The sequence below is a fragment of the Callospermophilus lateralis genome, chromosome 5 (genome assembly GCF_048772815.1).
Source record: "Callospermophilus lateralis isolate mCalLat2 chromosome 5, mCalLat2.hap1, whole genome shotgun sequence".
Taxonomy (NCBI): domain Eukaryota; kingdom Metazoa; phylum Chordata; class Mammalia; order Rodentia; family Sciuridae; genus Callospermophilus; species Callospermophilus lateralis.
The window spans coordinates 55,455,542-55,475,012 of record NC_135309.1 but is presented as its reverse complement, the minus strand read 5'-3'; the positions used below and the strand labels follow the sequence as shown (position 1 = coordinate 55,475,012).

At 39.2% G+C, this 19,471-nt stretch overlaps 1 protein-coding gene across 4 annotated transcripts in view; it reads right to left on the bottom strand.

Moving 5' to 3' along the window:
• Positions 1 to 1,866: 1,866 nt before the first annotated feature.
• Sncaip (synuclein alpha interacting protein) overlaps positions 1,867 to 19,471 on the bottom strand; it is a 147,744-nt gene continuing 130,139 nt past the window's right edge. For 2 of the 4 annotated variants that reach the window (XM_076856671.1, XM_076856672.1), the window contains exons 8-12: positions 18,793 to 18,962; positions 14,252 to 14,344; positions 12,610 to 13,678; positions 11,211 to 11,281; positions 1,867 to 2,443 (exon numbers count right to left, since the gene is read on the bottom strand). In XM_076856671.1, the coding sequence (XP_076712786.1) occupies positions 2,359 to 2,443; positions 11,211 to 11,281; positions 12,610 to 13,678; positions 14,252 to 14,344; positions 18,793 to 18,962 (1,488 nt within the window). In that variant the 3' untranslated portion in view covers positions 1,867 to 2,358. The remainder of the gene's footprint in view (positions 2,444 to 11,210; positions 11,282 to 12,609; positions 13,679 to 14,251; positions 14,345 to 18,792; positions 18,963 to 19,471) is intronic. The other 2 variants (XM_076856673.1, XM_076856674.1) reach the window with 2 other exon arrangements.

Sequence of the window (19,471 nt, the reverse complement as noted above, 5' to 3'; positions counted from 1 at the left end):
CACGTGTAATTTAATGGCCAGCATTTTTAGTGTCCTAGCAACATCATTATACATAGAAAGCCCTGTATTGCAGTCTGGCCAATTTGAATTTGTTCAACTTTTATATTTTACCTACTGTAGGGTCTAGGGCTGGGATTGTGGCTCAGCGGTAGAGTACTTACCTAGCATGTGTAAGGCCCTGGGTTCAATCCTCAGCACCACGGAAAACTAAAAAAATAAAGATATTGTATCCAGCTACAACTAAAAAATAAATATTAAAAAAAATACCGTGGGGTCTAATATGTTATTGGCGTCAAACAGTTGAATTGTCAGGTAATGTCTTTTAAACTCTTAGAATTTTCTTTGCTATGTTTAATTGATCCATCTGTCTTGCTTAGACAATCTCTGTAGAGTGCCCCGATCCCTTCATCTTTCACTTCCAAGAACACAGTTTCAGAACCAAACTGGGACCTCCTGGGGACAGAGTGAGCACTATTTGAGTCCCTTATCTTTGCAGGTCCCATCTGGGCCCAGTCCTAAAAGTCACTATAATGTGACTCATGTCGCCTCTGAACCAAGCAAAAACCACAGGAAATGCTATGGGCTTGCCACATATTCTCTTACTAGAATCTCGAGCAACAGGACAGAACCATGAAATATGAGGATCAATCAAAGAGGATAGATGAAGCCAAAGGACCAAAATCTGAGACATGGTCTCTTATTTGAGAACAAGACTGTGAGAAACGCAGAAGTACACATGGCACCAGGCTCGAATAGCAGGAATTTACAGGGCCCAAACAAGGACAGAGCCAGCTGGGTAAAATCCATAGACATTTTGCTCTCTAAGTTGGAAGGAAACTACCTCCTAGATGTGCATGTAGGCCAATCTTGCCCTTTTCCAGGTTTCTTGAGGAGGCCTTGTCCCCAGTCTAAGACTGAAGAGTCCTCTGGATGTAGAGCCAACTCCAGAACTCATGCCCCTGTGTAATAGTCAATGCACTAATGAGACAGCATAGTGTAGAATGGACAGGATAATGAAGTGGGCTCATAACAAAATCGTACCAAAGCCTACCTATGCTATTTACTAGAAGTGTTACATTGGACACAGGACTTAAACTTGCTTAAGTTTAATTTTCAAATCTATAAAATGCAAGTAGTGGCATCATCACATAATAGTGTTTGGTATATCAAAGGCACTCAAATATTAAAACCTTCTTTCATACCTCACTGCATCTCATCAACCCCAGGCTGATCTACACAGGGAAGATTGCCTCTGAATTCAGTCTGCTCTGCATACCAGGTTGCAAAATGGTCCACATGAGACTACCTAACATTGCTAGCACACTGTGCTCCCTCCTACTGGTAAGAATACATTCTACTTTCAAACTAAAACTTGTCAGACTTCTTATAGGCCATGCCAATGCTTTGAAAATAAGACTCTTGAAGTTTCAACAGAAATATATTTTTACATGATAAGATGAAACCTTCTGGAACTTACTGCTTACATGGATTGAAAGAGCTGCATCAACAATAAGCCTCTTATGAACTGGGGCTCCACACTGTCTCCTAAAGGGATTAGACAAGGCTTATAATGTGTTGGAAGCAAAAGAAAAAAGTGACCCAAGAAGGGACTAAATCCTTGGTTGTCATTTGTATTTTCCCATGTCAGCGCCAAGATCTGGGAAAGCAGAAGGATTGGCTTACTTTACTTTACTTGTCGGATCCTTTAGTATTTAATGAAATATAGAATGTTTTATTTGACCCCTATGGGAAAACAGTTAAACCGAGCAGTTTGTTCTTGAAATCAAATATCAGCAATCAAAATACTTTCAAAGTCCCTTAGAAATCAGAACATCACAGATTTATTAGAAAGTTGGTGCCCCAAGCTTATAGGTGGCTGTTAACATTGTTTTTTTTTATTTCCTTTATACAAAAAGTAGAAATGACAGAAAAAACACTCGTGACAGAAAACAATACCACTGACCTGGTCTCATTGAGGAACAGAGCCAACACTGCCCATGTTAAGGGAGAAGGGAAGTTCAACCAACATTAGCAAATACTCATGCAACTGTTGAAATCCAAGACGGTGTCAGTGGCTTGGTGAATGTCCTGTGCACGGGGTGCCAATCCAACGTTAAAAACATACATACGTTAAAAACAGTCATGCTTTTAAACAGCATCTTGTGAAAAACAAGATATATATATACAGATATCACCCAAAAATGTATATGACATAGTCTAATATAAATTTAAGGCATCCTGATATTCTGTTCTTCGGCTGGTGAGGCATTGTTCTTGTGGTTCTGTTTCCACAGAGGATAGTCCAGTAATTTCCAATTGTGTCCAAAGGGCATCAGTGAGAGAGAATAGAAAAGGGCTTTACAAAAAGAGTTCTTTTAACTCTGGCTCAGCAATGTGCTTTATGCCGTAAGATTTCTTCATTGTTCTACTGATGTCTTTATGTCTAAATAGAAAAGAAACCACAGGCCAAAATTAGATAAAACTATGGTCCAGTTACAAGACAATGCCACTGAACAGTTCACCAAAAATTAAAATTATCCACACACAAACCACAATTGAAGAACACTTCATTCCAAAAGGCAAATTATTTTCTTTTCATATATACCACTCTTTCAACAATAAAAGCAAGAGTCATGTCTCAACACACTCTTGCTGAGCACATTTGCATTTGGCTCCAGAGTAATTTCTCAATCACACTGATTGGAATCCAGGCATCCTACAGTCAAGAGGATTTTATCAGATCAAGCAAGGTAGAACAGTACTGATGGCTGAATGGAGGCAAGAGATTTTCATACTTGATTAAAACAAGATCTCTGGTGACACATTTTATTTTCTAGTTAGTTTAAGGAAAAATGCTTTTTATTTGGGTAAGTGATTACTAATTAGCATGTTGAAAAACCATAAGTAGGTAAATCTATGAGAAAATAAGGCAAATAGGGAGTGATAAGGCTGTTTTCCCCTCTACACATGATACCTCCGAAGTACATGATACCTCCCCCAAGTACAGGCTGGGGTTGTGGCTCAGTGGTAGAGCACTTGCCTGGCAAGTATGAGGCACTGGGTTCAATTCTCAACACCACATAAAAATAAATAAATAAAATAAAGGTATGGTGTCCATCTACAACTAAAACACAAAAACAAAACCAAACTCAAGGCATGGAATAACCTTGATTTTTAAATGAATTATCCTCTGAATAGGTTCATTCATTTTTTATTTGAGTTAAAAAGCTTTCAGAGAGAACCTACCTCCTTATGGTGGGAAAGCCTACACACCACTAAATTCCTGGGTGTTGCTACATAAGAGAAGACCAAACTGTTTCTGGTAATGGTTCTCCCTGACATGAGAACATGCTTGGATGCAGAGAGCCCCAATTGTGGTTTTCTGACCTCAAAATCTTGCTTGCTTACTACTATGGCTTGGATATGGTATGCAGGTTCATGTGTTGAACTTTAATCCCAGTTGTGAGTTATCAAGAGGGTGGAAATAATTCAACTCTGATACTTAGAAATGGGGATTTTGGGAGGTCATTAAGATTAGATAAGGACATTAGGGTGGAGCCCCCATGATTCAGTGCTGACGGTTTTATAAGAAGAGGAGAACCAGAGGATATTTATATCTGTGTTCCCTAATTTCCATCATGTGATGCTCTGCACCACCCTGGCACTCTACCAGCAAGAAAGTCATCACTAGATGTGACCCATCAAAATCAGATGTCCAGAAACATGAGCCAAAACAAGCCTGTTTTCTTTATAAAGTTACTAAGCTTCAGATATTTTGTAATAGTAATGCAAAACAGACTAATATGCCACTTAGCTTATTCACAATGTTCTATAAGCATTTGATCATCATCATCGGAAAGTTATAATTCTTATTTCTATTTATTCCTCTGAATAAAACTTCAGAGAATTATCAGTGTGCAAGTAAGGAAAAGGAAAAAAGTCAAAATAAAAACTTAATTTTTCAAAAGATGCTCTAGGGACTTCTAATTAAGCATGATAGATTAAATGCACACATTTATTACCTTTCTTGTAAACTAACACTTAATTTTAAGTAAGTAAAATTTAAAAAGGCATAATCCTATATGAATAAGGGAAATGAGCGAAAAAAGATAAGAGACAAAATATCTATATTTCAGAAATGAGGTGAATAGATATTTGGAATTAACAGAAAAGAAAAAGCAGAAACCTGGGCCTGTCATCAGGGAACCCAACAAACTGATTTTCACTTCAAGATGCAGCAATTAGAAACAAAACATGCTGCTGAAGACGCTAGTAATTATGTAAAAGAATGGCAAGCTCTCTCTCTAATACATAAAGACCTCCAACATGTTACCTGAAAAAAAGTAAAAAGCAAAACTGTATATGGTAAGCTACCTTTATTGTAAAAAAAAGAAGGCAGAATACACATTTGTATTTGTTTATAAAAATTTAAGTAAGATTTGTACATATAATGCTATAAAAAAGGAACCAAGATAAAACCAATAAAATGTTATTGGAAATTAACACTATCACTGCAGAAGTTAAAAAAAAAATTGGAAGGGAAATTCCAGTAAATGTCCTAGAAATTAGAACTAGAAAAAGCCGAAGTATGGATAAAGATAGATTAGAAAATGTGAGGATCAATCTGGTATATCCCACATTTTAGAATACTAGGATTTCCAGAAAGAAAGAACAGAGCAAATGGAGAAGAGAAAATTTTCCAAGAAATTATATAAGACATTTTGCAGAGTTGAAGCACATAGGGTTCCAGATTGGAAAATACCTGTTGTGTGCTCATGGCCCAGGAATGAAAGCAGATGCATATCACAGCAAAGCAAGAAGAAATCAAAATAGTGAAGATAAAGAGAAAATCACAAAAACCTCCAAGAGATTACTGTTCAGAGAGGAATGGAAGTTCTCCATAGGCACACTGGAAGCAAAAGAAAATGAAATAATGTGTTCAAGAATCTTAGAGAAAATAATATACAATTATATAATATTCTACACCCAACCAAACATGCCTAATCTAGTAAATCGAGATATATTCAAATATGCAAGTTCTCAAGAAATTTAGCATTTATTCATCTTCTTAAGACGGGAAAGTGTATTTACTAGACCACAAGAATAACTTCTCCTCTCAAAAAGAGAAAAAGTCGGATGCAGCAAATAGAGTCTACACAGGAGAGAAGTAGAAGCAAAAGGAATTCCTAGATGACAGAGTTGGGAGAATCCAGGATGACAGTTGTGTGACAGTGCCAGAATGCAGCTGCAGACGCAGGCAGGAACACAGAGGAGGGATCCACGGATAGACACAGTGAGAGACATCAGAGTTTTCTGAAAGCAATGAAAGATGGCTTTTGTCTCAAGCAAAGTGTTTAGAAATATATGTGTATTAAGAATTGTACGGGCTGGGGATGTGGCTCAAGCGGTAGCACGCTCACCTGGCATGTGTGCAGCGCTGGGTTCAATCCTCAGCACCACATACAAAATAAAAAATAAAAAGATGTTGTGTCCACTGAAAATTAAAAATAAATATTAAAAATTCTCTCTCTCTCTCTCTCTCTCTCTCTCTCTCTCTCTCGTTAAAAAAAAAAGAATTATAATGCAAAAAAAAGTACATGTATAATGGCATAAATTGACGTGAACATACTTTATATACAGAGATATGAAAAATTTTGTGCTCTATATATGTAATAAGGATTGTAATGCATTCTACTGTTGTCATGTATTTAAAAAAATAATAAAATCAATTAAAAAATGAATTGTAAAATAAGGGATCAAAATTATTTCTAGGGAAAACATAAAATTATATGAGAAAGAATATGTAACATAGTATACAACATGGATCTTTTGTGATTAATATTTGTGTAGCCATAATCATAGTAAATGCTGAATACTGATTTAACCCCAATATGTAACTTTACTAATGGCGGAAGGGAGGAAGTAAATGTGTGGGGAGGTGACGAGAGTTAGATGCTAAGACAAATTTGGTTCATTGGTAAGAAAATGGACTTTGAAGCCAGGCTGATTAAATTCAAACCCTGGTTCCACGATTTATAACCATTGTTACTGTGTAATCTCTGGCAAGATACGTAATCATCTGTGCCTGTTTCTAATATGTAAAATTTGGATAATAATAGTATCTGCCACATAGGGTCACTGTGAAGATTAAATCAGTATATGTATGTAAAGCATCTGGAATATTCTCTAGGATATTTTACTTTGTCTTATTTTTGCAGTGCTAGAGATTGAACCCACGGCCTTATGCTAGCTAAGCAAGCACTCTGCCATTGAGATATATTCCCAGCTCTTCTCTAGGATATTTTAAGTGCTGTCATTATTTTTACTTTCTATGGTAGGATGCCAGTTTATAATAGGGATAACATCTGAAATTAAAAATTCATAAGGATGTTTTAGAAAATAATACTACAGAAAATATCTGAAGGGAAAGTGGTTAATTCAGAGGGGTAGAAATAGAGAATGGGGTGAGTTGAGCACAAGGAATAGTAAATATTTGTTATAATGCTACTATTAGTATTATATGTATTATTATATCTACATCATCTTGACAAAAAATAAAATTAAAAGGTTTTTAAAATAAGGCTTAGGTTGTAGTCTAAAGATAATAAAGTTTATTTAGACTTTGATGGAACACTTCTGATTTAAAATGGGGTGCTGTATTCAAAACCCCCCAAAGAATACTCTTTTTGCAGAACAAAACCCAGCATGATTAGAGTTGAATCTAGACCAAGTAAAATGCTATCCTGAGACATTTATATGAATAATATAATAATAATTCAGTTCTCCCCAAACCCTTCAATTATGTAGTCCTGAATCACCAGTATTCAAAGGAACAAAAAGTATTTGGGTAATTCTGGCACAAATCATTCAGATAATTTGCTGCTCCTTGATTTCATTTTTGGATATGAAATCATATACTTAGTGACCAAAATTGGAAAGGAGAAAAGGCTTACATTTAAATATCAGTTTTGCAAGTAATCGAGTATGCTGACTCATCTAGGCACAGATTCCATATTTCCACAGCCCATGGAGACCAGACACAAGCCGACAGGATCAGTGTGAAATGGTCCACAGCATGCAACATATCTCCATTGATGATAACAGAGAATGGGATTTTTGCTATCTTCCTTAAAGCTTTACTGAGAGCATAACTGTACATTTCACCTACTAAAAAACTGGGGTTCTGGTTTAAAGTTTGAAAACTTGTACTGAAATGCTCAAACTAAAACTCACTGTAGGAAGAACAACTTGTGACCCCAAAGGGTTAATACAGACAATGTTTTTTTCTATGAGATAGACTTCGGGGTATTTTTCCTCTCATTTCTCTTTTCCTTTTCCTGCCTCCTTTTTCTTTCCCTACCTCTGCTTCTCTGCAAATATTTATGAAGTCCCTCCCATGTGCCAGGCACCAAGCTAGACACTGGGAGAAGCCAGGGAGGTACAATGGAGCCATCAAGGAGCACTGCTTTCAGTAGTATTCTTACTGCTCTTATCCTTTTAACACAGCTTACCATGCTTTAAATGTACCCTACTTTAATTCTCTCTTGAGAGTTCAGATATCATGCCTTATTCTGGTATTACAAAATGTGTGGCTCGGTGCTAAAGATGCTGTTGATATGAATGGCCAGGCAAACCAGGGATGTGGCATCCAGGAAAGTTTCTACCTCTGTGCTCTGATCTCAGTATAGCAAGGAAAATCCCAATGACTGTCTGGGGTAGTGATGCTTGGCAAAGGCACTAGGAGGTGTCCAGCTAGAGTCTCTATTTGGTTTTCTTAAGTCTCCACCAACCAACCACTTCTTTGACTTAAAAGAGTTTGTAGACAGATTCTGCTCTTTTAATGTACAAAGATGCCCCTAATGGTGGCAGACATGTAGTATGAATATGACATGAATGGAATATCTCCCCCATTTGGTATGATGTAATTCACAACTGGACCTTTGGGGAGTGAGGAAGGGAGGGTGGAAATGAAGAAAGGAGTTGTTTCTTCTTAGGTTTTCTGATTGCCATTGAACCAGAAATAGCATGATGAAAGAATGTCCTGGTGGGATGAGTTTGATTTCCAAGGTAGGTTCCCCCTCTGCACCCTCTATGGGGCACAGCAGATGACCACTGTCATAGCAGATGTCACATCTTCATGGGCTAAACAGTGAAGTGTCTTTTGAATAACCTTTTAATCTGTGCAAAATATTTGATGTTAGCTCTTGGCTCTGCCTATATAATTCCCAGTGTGACTAATTCCTTGGCAGTACAATCCACACTAATGGCGTTTATTGCTTAAATGTCTTTTTAAGGAGTATCCCCTAATGCTGGAGCCAGGATCAGGGTTTCATCAGGAGGCTGAGCCACCATGATCAGAGAAGGTGTCACTGGCTGTGGCCAGAGATTACCACCTTCTGCCTATTGGTAACTGGAATCAACATGCACTTCAGTGCTAGGGATCTCAGACAGACTTAAACCCTGGGAAAAAAATGTTTCATTGGCATTTTAAGACCGGTAATTGCAAAAATTTCCTTTGAGTTGTAATAACGCAAAACAAACTTATCTTTCATAAGAAAAAGTAAAGATAAATCTGCTTGTTATAAACCAACTCATCCTCTTCAGTTGAAACACACTAGGAAAGCTGTTGAAAGCAATAAGGTTGAATCTAATTTTAAAGGGCATTGAAAAGAAATTTAGATTCTTTGCTATCAAACTGTGACCAATTTAGAAAAACAAATAGCAAACAGAACTCCCTTACAGAGCTGACATTCTTTAAAATGTTCTATTTATTGCTCCTATTTTTCCTTTACTAGGAAAAATAAAAATTTCTTAGGAACTGAAATGAGATTTCATATATCTCTGGAATTGAGATCCATTGCCCCACTCTTCCCCAGGCCTCTGCTGACAGGACAGTGACTTTTAGGTAATTCCTGTGACCTGAGAGGAACCATCTGGTCTTCAAGTAATTCTGGAGCCAAGAATTGAGGCTGTTGATAAATACATGGGCTCCTTTCTTCTTGCAGTTGGGTCCCACTGGTGAAACGAGGCAGGCACTAGAGTCAATCAGGTATTTTTCATGCCAGCATTTTACTCTAATCTTAATTTCTCCAAGGACTCTTTATTTGAAATAGAGAGACCTGTCCTTGATTTATCTAAGGAATGAATCAGGCCAGTTCTCTCCACCTGTGTGTGATTATAAGTGAATCAGTGAAACATTTTCTCTGCAATAAGAAAAACACTAGTGTCTCCTTTTTATGGAAACACATGACAAATTAAAACTATGATAAATTTATAGGTTAGGGAGGAGAAGGGGTCAGGAGACTTATTTAATACATTATTTTTACTTCTGGGTTTCTAAGTGGTTAGTGCTGAAATCAAACTTTGCTAATACATAAAGCCAGAGAATCTGGAGTGTGCAGAACTGAGCCATTGGAGGGATGGTTCCTTAAGCTGAGTGGGAAAGTGCTAACCTAGTGTCAGATATCCGAGTAGCCCCATAACCTCATTTTGTGCTCTGATTTTTGTAATCCTATTATAGCAAATTGCTCAGCTTTGTTCCTTTGCTTGTAAAAAGACAAGGATGAAATATTTCTGGCAGGAGAATCTATTGTGATACTAATTGTCTTGTTCCCAGTGCTGTAGAAGCCTGGAAGAAATGAGAGGTATTCATTTTCCTTCCTGCTCCCAGGGAATTTGACAAGTGTGCTTCCTTTCCTGGGGGTGTTGCCATTGACTTCTGATTAAGGACAAAAGAGAATTTCCCAGGCAGCAGAAGACACATTCAACCCTACATGGGGACAGAGAAAGATATAAGCGTGGGGAAACTATATTGAAGGAAACGTAAGTGGGTTACTCCCTGTGTCTGGGAGGGGAGTATTTCTTCTTCTTCCGGTTCTACCACCGGCCTTTGACTCTCAGTACTGGCCAAGATTCTCTGCCCTAGGATGGCTGGAAGCAATCCAGGTACCTGCCTTCAGGCCACATGTAAGAATGGTACCCAAGCAGACCATGGTGACCAGCAAACACTGAACCTCCAAGGCTCTTACTTCAGTTTACTAATTCATAAGACCTTTAGGGCACCCCCCCCACCCCCCCCGCACGACTGAGATTTAATCTCCCTCTAGCCTGAGTACAGACTTAGAGCAGATGAAAGTTGATTTAGAGATGGGAATAAAAGAGAGTTACTTTCTTGCACTTTAGTATACTGAACTAAAATCCACATGAATAATAAATTCTCTCTCTCCTATCTCCCTCTCCTCCTCCTCCTCCTCCTCCTTCTTCTCTCTCTCTCTCTCTCTCTCTCTCTCTGTCTCTCTCATACACACACACACACACACACACACACACACACACCCTACACACATTCTTTGGAGAATTTTGCTGAATGGCATGTCATGATTTAATTATTTACATGATTTAAAAGCAACAGACTCCTTTTAAAATGGGTTTGGGGATTTAACTTTACTCAAATAAACCAGTCAAAAGACACTGAGCTCATTAGTTCCCCTTGGGCTGCTCACTTTTTGCTCCTTCGCTCTCCTCTTGGTTAGGAAATCGTGCATACTCCCCACATGGGGATGAACATCATGCTGCAGAAGGACTCTGCCCAAGGAGGTACCCCAGTCACTGGGGACCCGATCTTCCCTCTTTCATGTACAGAGCCCATGAATTTTGTATTGGTTACTAATTCTGGGAAATTGTTTTATTGGTGGGCTTCTGGATAGGGATTGTGGTTCAAAATGCTAAGCTAGAGAAGTTTCAGCCTGACAAGGCTTGCTTCTCCCAAGATTAGCAGGATGGTGATGAAAGGAGCTTTCTATCTATAGTCAGCCCTGAAATAAAACTCCAGCTCTGTTTCAAAGTTCTGATTCTGATTGGAGGCTGACTCCTTCTACCCACGACAGGAAATTTAATTTCAATACTTACTTGGTACTTGACTCCATTAAAACAAAGACTAGAAGCCAAAGTCAACTAAGAAACACAGCAAGTTTGTGAAATGAGTAGATTTTCTGAGTGATACTGGAACACAGCCCTTCCAATAGATATTAGCTACCTAAGTCCTAGTTACCATCTGCACCTGCTTCTATTTTGGGGGAAGAGTTACGACTTTCTTCTTCCTTGGTGTCATCCCCTGCTGAAAGGTTCTACAGTTCCGCAATTTCAAAGCTCATGCACTTCAAAGCAAAGCCATGGCAATGCTGTACAATGCATCTCCAGGCACCACGTACCGTGCATAGTTATGCAGATGCTCTTCAATCAGCGTGTTAGAGGAAAGATGGATGCAGCTGCTGTACATCTCCTAGAGAGGTGCAATTAAAATCATCTGAAAACATGCAACAGGCTCAGCACATGCACAGCCCCAGTAACACGAAGCATGCTGGAGACAGGGCAGAGGACAATAGCCAGGGAAACACTTTAGAGAGTAAGGAAACTATATAGAGGATTCTCCATTTTCTACTGATTAAGATAATCTATTAAGTTACTTGGAAAAGTTTTATTTGAACAATTTAAATTTTGACATATTTAATCCAAGAGGTCTGGTATCTGGGCCATGAGTGTGCCTTTCCTAGATGGAACTATCAGCTAAAATCCAGCATAACAAGGGCAAATTACAAAAAGAAATCGGTATATAATACGAAAATTGTTATTCAATCAATGGATTGGCTTAATCCGTTGATTGATTTGGTATCACAGAAAGAATGGTGACAGTTCTTAAGACTTCGGTGTGATTAAGATTTTACCATTATTGCCAAAAATATGTTATGAAGATCTGACACTCCGCTGGGTGGTTTATCTAGATAGAATGTGGATGATCTGGGTCATTCTTTTCCACAGAGAGTTGTGCATTTTGGTTGCTCTGCTGTATTCTGATGGTGTGGCAAACACACAACATGCAGAAAACATTGTCTAAAAAGACGCTGGAAATCTCTGATTCAATGGATGCAAATCACAAATTATCATGCATGGTTTTACAATAAAAGCAATTATCAGATGTAGTTTATGGCACACTCTGCCATCCCCTGTGTACTGGCAAGCACTTCAGACTCCTGCAGCCTCCAATCAACACTTAGGGTTCTGTGTTTTAAAAATGCCAGTGTGGAGGCCCCCATGGTGTACTCATTTCAAAGGTCATTCGAAAGTTGAGCAGTTGAAAGTCTTATAAATAGAGTTTCTATTTATGTGCCTTTTAATTGGGCTTGAGAATAAACTATCCAGTCACAGGGAAAGAACAAGCTCTTCCTGAGGCAGAATCAGTGCCAGCAAAGGACCTGGTTTTACATCAACTGGAGGTTTCATCTTATAGAAATGCCTCCAAGACTAGGACCCCTACCATCCAAAGGTCAAGCCATTGAGGAAAATCAAGAGACCAGAATATAATCTCTTGAGATTTATTTACCTAGCTGTCTGGCTGTCTCTCCCTCCCCCTCTCTCTTTCTCTTTCTAAAGGCAGAGCAAGGGGTATATGTACTCTCACATGATATGTTTCATTAGAAACATGAGTTTGGCTTTAGGAGTGTTTCTGGGGATTCCCTCAGAGTGGTACAGGTCAGCAATCTGTAGGGTCAGGAACAACTGAACCAATTTTAGGGCAAAAAAAAAAAATTATATTCTCCAAAGATCACTCACTGCCTTACTCTTTCCTTTGCTAGCAGAACTCGCAGGGTTTCCCTTGGCATCTGTCGTCTTCCTTCCAAGTGAGGTTAAGGGCAACGTAGAGGTCTTCAGCTGGGTGGCTGCCTGATAGTTGTTATTATTGTTCTGGTTGCCACTCAGCGTCTCCATGATGGACCGAAAGGTTCCAAAAGGCCTTTTCAGTTGTTCCCCTGATTCACTACTTGTGGAGGTCCGTTGGAGGGTCCTGCCCTTATCTTTGTCTTTTTCTCCATTCAGTTCGAGGTTAGTTTCCTCCATCTGCACCACAGGCTCCTCAAAGGTAACTCTGAGTTTCAAGTTCTGAGATGTCCGGCGTTTGGAAGAGGGAGACTTGAGGGCGCTCTTGGGACTCATGGCGACCTTCTGGGCGGCAGTGCTGTCAGGGCTGCACTGAGTGGGCTCTCCAGAGGGCTGGCTTGGAGGAGTGTTCCCCGAGACTGGACACTGGGGTTCCAGGTCTGGTTCGCTGCTCTCTGAGGTGGGAGATGGGCTATGGCCATCTAGGGATTTAGAGGCCTTGGTACTAAAAGGAAACCTGCGTCCTGATGCCAAGGAGTGCTTCTTTATCATCAGGTGTAAGCTTTCTGCGCTGTCTATACTCTCCACGCTCTCCACAATGGGCTGCGGCCGGGGCCTGTCAGCCTTTCGCACAGGGGTGTTCTTGGGGTCCTCAGAGTTGTTGGAGTCTGTGTCCGACTCACTCAGTGACCTCTGCATCAGCTGCCTCAGCCTGGCTAACTTGAGTTCCCTCTTCTCTAGAGGAATCTTTTTCAAGTTTCTAGCGGACGTCTGAGCATCCTGGAATTCCAAAGACAGCTTCTCTTGAGTGCAAACGTTCTCTGAGATTTCTTTTCCCAATAACTGGCGCAGGATCTTATCAGAATCTTCTTCTTTTGCTTTGGCCCTAGCTCGGCCGGATGCTGACAGGTTTCCAAGGACCTGAATCCCTTCTTGGACTCCTGGTTTGCTTTTGGCTGTAGACTCATCTTCAGTGTCTGAAGATTTCCACTGGGGCTTTCTGGAAGCTGGTGAGGAGGGTGAGCTGAAAAGTAGGACATATGACATGAACTTCTTACTGGGCTAAGTAAAGTGACTCAGCAATTTAAATTTTGACATATTTAATTTTGAATTGACACACAAATGAGAAAGCAGTTAAAGAATGATCACTTAATGACTTCTCAATGCAATTTGCAAATACTCCATAGTTGCAAGTGTGACTAAAGTACAGCGTGCCTTTTACCTTAAGGCTACCAAATTTGCCTGTTTTACTGTTAACACATAATTTTACATATTTTTCCCAATTAATTCAATTTCCTACAACCTTACTAACCTAAATATCCTTATTCCTGGTTTCATAGGTCAAGAAATGAAACAGACAGAGTAGATGAATTTGTTTATAGTTGTAGAACAATTCACAGAGCAGGATCTGAGTTCAGGTCTTTGGACCCTAGGTTCATTGACTATTTCACTGTGATATCTTATTTTTTGTTCCTGTTTATAAGAATAGAATGTTTTCTGTTGTCATTTTCTTAAAAGACTTTAAAAGGAAATCCAGAAGAAGGTTCAGGCATTTAAGATATTTAAGAACTCCTTACACCAGTGTGCCTGGTCTTACCTGGGTGAGGAAGGGAGAGACTTGCCCTCTGATTTCTGGGCTTCTAGAAGTTGCTGGAGTTGGTTCTGCAGTGTGACTCGCTCCATTGTCTGTCTGCAGAAGACAAACAAAACATGGCTCCCGCTATAAACTAGGATGCATAATATTTTTCAGTGATTTGAAATAAGATACACTAAATTAAAAAGCCTTTAAAAAGTACATAATCTTTATCCTCAGAGTTTAGAAATTTTCCTAAGAAAAGGATGTTTATTATGCACATTAGTGAAAAAACTGTAGCCTAAATGCTCATCTGTAAGACTAAGAAAATCAATTAAAATTACTTCTAATAATGTCAGCTTTTAAAATGATAACATATTTGACTATGTATGGGCATTCAGAAGGTTTGTCTAATATATATATATATATTTATTAGATGCAGGATACAGGGTATAAAATTCATTTAGAAAACACAAGTTATTACAGAAGTTGAAACAAATAAATCAACTGAGTCTTGCTTTGTAGAGATAAGCAGTGTTTACAGAGCCCTGTAGTACTAGAGTGGTACCCCCAAAGATGTCCACCCATGTCCTAATCCCCGGAAGGTGTGACTATGTCGCCTTATGTGACAAAGGGAAATAAGTTGTGTTATCAGCTGATGTTCAAATAGGAAGGTTTTACCAGTTCTACCAAAGGCCTGGATAAGCAGGACAGGACTTATCCTAAAGCCTCTAGAAAGGAACACAGCCACAACACCTTGATTTTAGTCTGGCAAGACCCTACTGGCTTCTGACCTACCAAGTGTTAAATCTGTACTATTTTAAACCACTAATTTTGTGATAATTTGTTATAAACAATGGAAAATGAATAAAATTAGCATAAAAGATGATAGCAGATCTCATGAGCTAGGGCATAGAACTGAATAAATGAGTTACAAGTGCTAAAGCAATGACCATGCCTTGGATACCAGGAGAAGCCCAGTGTTCTCCTTGCAGGGGGTCACTGCAAACAACAGCCAGTGTCTGCCTAAATCTAGTTCTGTGGAGTCAGATTCTGACAATACCTTTCCATAAACCCCGACACTTTCTTTCTTTTTATGAGATGCAATCAGTTATATTCCTAATATTTCATTCTTAAGCCTGTCATCTCATTTTATCTCACTTATTCTGCCAGACTCACCTATTGAAAATTTAGTTGCTAAAAGAAACGAGCAAACTTTCTTAAAGGGCCAAAGAGTAAACATTTAAGGCTTGTGAGCAATACAGCTTCTGTCACTATTCAACTCTACCTTGTAACATGCTACATCCTTACACAATACATACACAAATGTGTGTGCCTGTGTGCTAATAAAACTTTTCTTATGAAAATAGGTGATAGGCTGGATTTGGTTCAGTCTACAGTTCATTAACCTTGAGTTAACCAAAAATACATTAGAGCTTAGTGAAATTGGATAAAATGGATGAAGAAAGATTACATTCTTTTTATTTGTTTGTTTTTGTTACTAAGGGTACTTAACCACTGAGCAACACTCCCAGCCCTTTTAATTTTTCATTTTGAGGTGGGTCTCACTAAGTTGTTAGGGTCTTGCTAAGTTGCTGAGGCTAGCTTTGAACGTGCGATCCTCCTGCCTCAGCCTCTTGAGCTGCTGGGATTACAATTATGTGTCACTGCACTTAACAGAAAAATTATATTCTGTTTGAAGGATTTATTAGGTGTCCTACATGGATTATATCACAGTCAAAAAAATTATTAGGGGGCAGTTGGGTTGACTGCTGGCTGGAATCCCAGCTGTGAATGGGGAAGAAAGATTCTAAAGAAGACCTCAAAAAGGACCAGTCAGCTTTAATCATAGAAAATATATGAGAATAAATCCTATTGTATGAGTTTGCTAGAGCTGTTGTAACAAAGTACCACAAACCAGGTAACTTAAGCAGGAATTATTGTCACATATTTCGGGAGGCCTAAGAAGTCCACAATGAAGGTATTGGCCAGACGGGTTCCTTCTGAGGCCATGACAGTGTGGTCCCTGCCTCTTTCCCACTTTGGGGGAGTTTGCTAAAAAGAACTTTGGTGTTCCTTGGTTTGTAGATGCATCACCCTGATTGCTGCCTTCATGTTCTCCCTGTATATATGTCCCTGTGTCTACATTTTCCACTTTTATAAGGATAGCTGTCATCTTGAATTAAGGCCTACCCATATGACCTCATTTTATCTTGACTACATCTGGGAAGACCCTGTCTATCTATAAATAACATCACATTCTGAGGAACTAGGGGTCTGGACTCCAACATACATTTTTAGTTGGGACAGAATTTCACCCAAAATACTTAGACTTGTTGACTGGGACTTCACTAGAACTGAAGGTTGTCGTTCTAAAGAATAATTGTTTATTAACTTTATACAGAGCTGGTGAAGGTATCATAGTAGGAAGACATACCAATTCTCTCTCCTCAGAGTTTTGCATTGAGAAGACTAGTATTTTGTATCTATATCTGCCACTTTCTGTTACAGGTGCCCCACTGCCTGAGGGCACTCTATCAGGTGGATTTCTCTGTTCACTTCTAGTGTTGCCAACTTCACTGAGTACCCAGGAAGTGAAAGACTAGGGTCAACAAGATAACCTCTCACACTATCACTGGCCTAACTGGAGACAACTGGAGGGATGCTGTCTCTTAGTGTATATGTGTGTTTTAACCCATAATCACCAACAGTGAGAGCAGCCAGGCTGCTAAATTGAAGCAGTTCAATAAAACAGCCACACAGCTCATGAAAGCTTGTCAGATTCCACCGGATGAAGTCTGAGGAAAATGTTTTCTAATCTTTTCTCCATTTTAGAAAAATATTCTATTGGATCATTTTAAAGTTCCTCATTATGGATATATCCATACACTGGAGGAAATGAATATTGACAGAGCATTTTGGAAAAACATTAGGCAACATATATCCACATTTTTGAGATGTATGCTTTTTTGTGCTAATAATTCTCTTCCTAAGAACTTATTTTTAGGAATATCTACATAGGTACATAAAGACATGTATGTTCATTATGGAAAATAACTTACTGAATTGTTCATTACTTTGTGCATATTTTTTCTTCAATTATATTGAGACCTTTAAGCCTACCTAGCTAACCTGTCCTGGGAAGTTTTGTTTACTGGATAGAGCATGCTTGGAAGTAGCCCTTTATCTTTATCTTAAATTTCATTTTATTTTCTATGAAAAGTCTCAACTCATTAAAAAGATTATTTTAGGTACTGGCAGGGGTAGGGATATAGACTAGTACCTTTAAGGCAAGAGAGTAGAAGTAGAGAGAGAAGGGAGTTTTCCCCAGGTTTAGAGAAGATAAGAAGGTCCAAGGCTTTGCCATATTGTTGCATGATTTAGACCAATTAAGGCCTTTCCCCTGCCCTGGCCCTTTTACTTAAATGAGCTATAACCAGGGGACACACACACACACACACACACACACACACTATACTCACATATTTTAATATTTTTAATATATATTCACTATACTATAGATTTCACTATTTTATATATATAAAATTGAATACTGATTCCAATTTCCAGGGAACTCTCCCTAATACCGTAACTGTCATGTATTGGTGTGCTTTAAAAGGGCTGACCTCAGCCCTCTCAGGTGGCCTGAGCTCCTTCATCCTTCAGCTTGCTGTGGAGCCACCTGACAGATGCTCATCTGGCCCCTCTTTCCTAAAGCACATCACATGACAATGCTTCCCTGACACCCAGAGATGTAATGTGTACCCATTTAATAATCACATCAAGGAAAGAACTGACTTCAGTCACAGAGTGAACACTTTTCTATTCCTAGGATTCATTATTTTTTACAGGAAATTTGCTGGTAATGGTAACCAAATTACTTAGCTGTAATTTCATCTATCTATCTATCTATCTATCTATCATCTATCTATCTATCTATCCATCTATCTCAGGCCATGGAGAGGGCTGAGGTCAGCCCTTGGAAAGCACATTAATAAATTACAGTTATGGTATTAGGGAGAGTTTCCTGGAAATTGGAATCAGTATTCAATTTTATATCTCTCTCTATATAATATATGCTATATATACATTATATATATTATATATGCTATATATATATATATATATATATATAAATATATATAATTACATATATATCTCCATCCCTAACCTTTTTTTCTCTCTCTCATGATCTTGATGATCTCCAAGAATATTAAGTACAGAAGGTTGAAAATGATACATGTGTGTGCCTTCAGTGTCCTGCTACATAATCTGGCCCTGAGATGTGAATATGAAGGCTCTCTCTCCTTTTTTTATTGTGGCTCAAATTCCCTTTTTAGGGAGCTTGCTCTGCACTTTGTGGTTTAAATATCATTTTGCTGCTGCAGAGATGGCATGTTCAGCATTGAGCACTTAGGATGGGGGAAGAAAAGAAGAAGAGGAGAATGCTGGAAATTCCCTCTACCACTGGAATGAAGGGAGCTCACCATAGCCCTTGGCCTGAAATGGGTGCATGACAATGGCAAATCATAACTTTGTTCTCACAGAACCACCAGGCCACTTACTCCTTTAGCTGCTTGGTTAACTTTACCACCTGTGAGGCTAGTGACATGCAGGTCTCGACCACCACCAGGTACCGGGAGCACAGGGTGTGCCCCTGACGTTCAGCGCTCTGGGAGGGCTTTTCCCCAGCGTGATTCTGCATGGTGACGTTTGCTCCATACTCCACCAGGGTCTGTCAGGAAATGCAGAAACATGGAATTGTATCAGGTCCTCCATCTAAACATTTTTTAATGACTGTAACAGGATCAAGAAAGGACTCCTGTTATTCCAAAGCCAGTTATCAGAGCCCATGGAATTGGGGGTGATGATTCCAATACCTAGAAAAGAGAGCCGCTGGAGCCCATTTAGGGTTGATGTCTGCCTCCTCCCTTCAGAGCCTACAAAGGTGGAGCTGGACCCATCCTACTACCCAACCCCACTGTACCCTAAGGGAGAGAGGTCTGGGAAAGGGAGGAGGCTGTTGCTGTCCCTTCCTGAGAGGTATAATGTTTGTGGTGGTTGGGCTCCAAAAGAATTGTTCATAAACTCAGAGATGCCTATAAGATGGGGGGAATGAAATTATGCTTATCTGTTCCTATTTGCTTGGGCTTTGATAGCTGGTTTTGTAACAACCCTTATTGATCTCTTGCTGAGCCCACCTGACCAGAAATAAAAAGAACTGAAGACATGGCATGGCAGAGA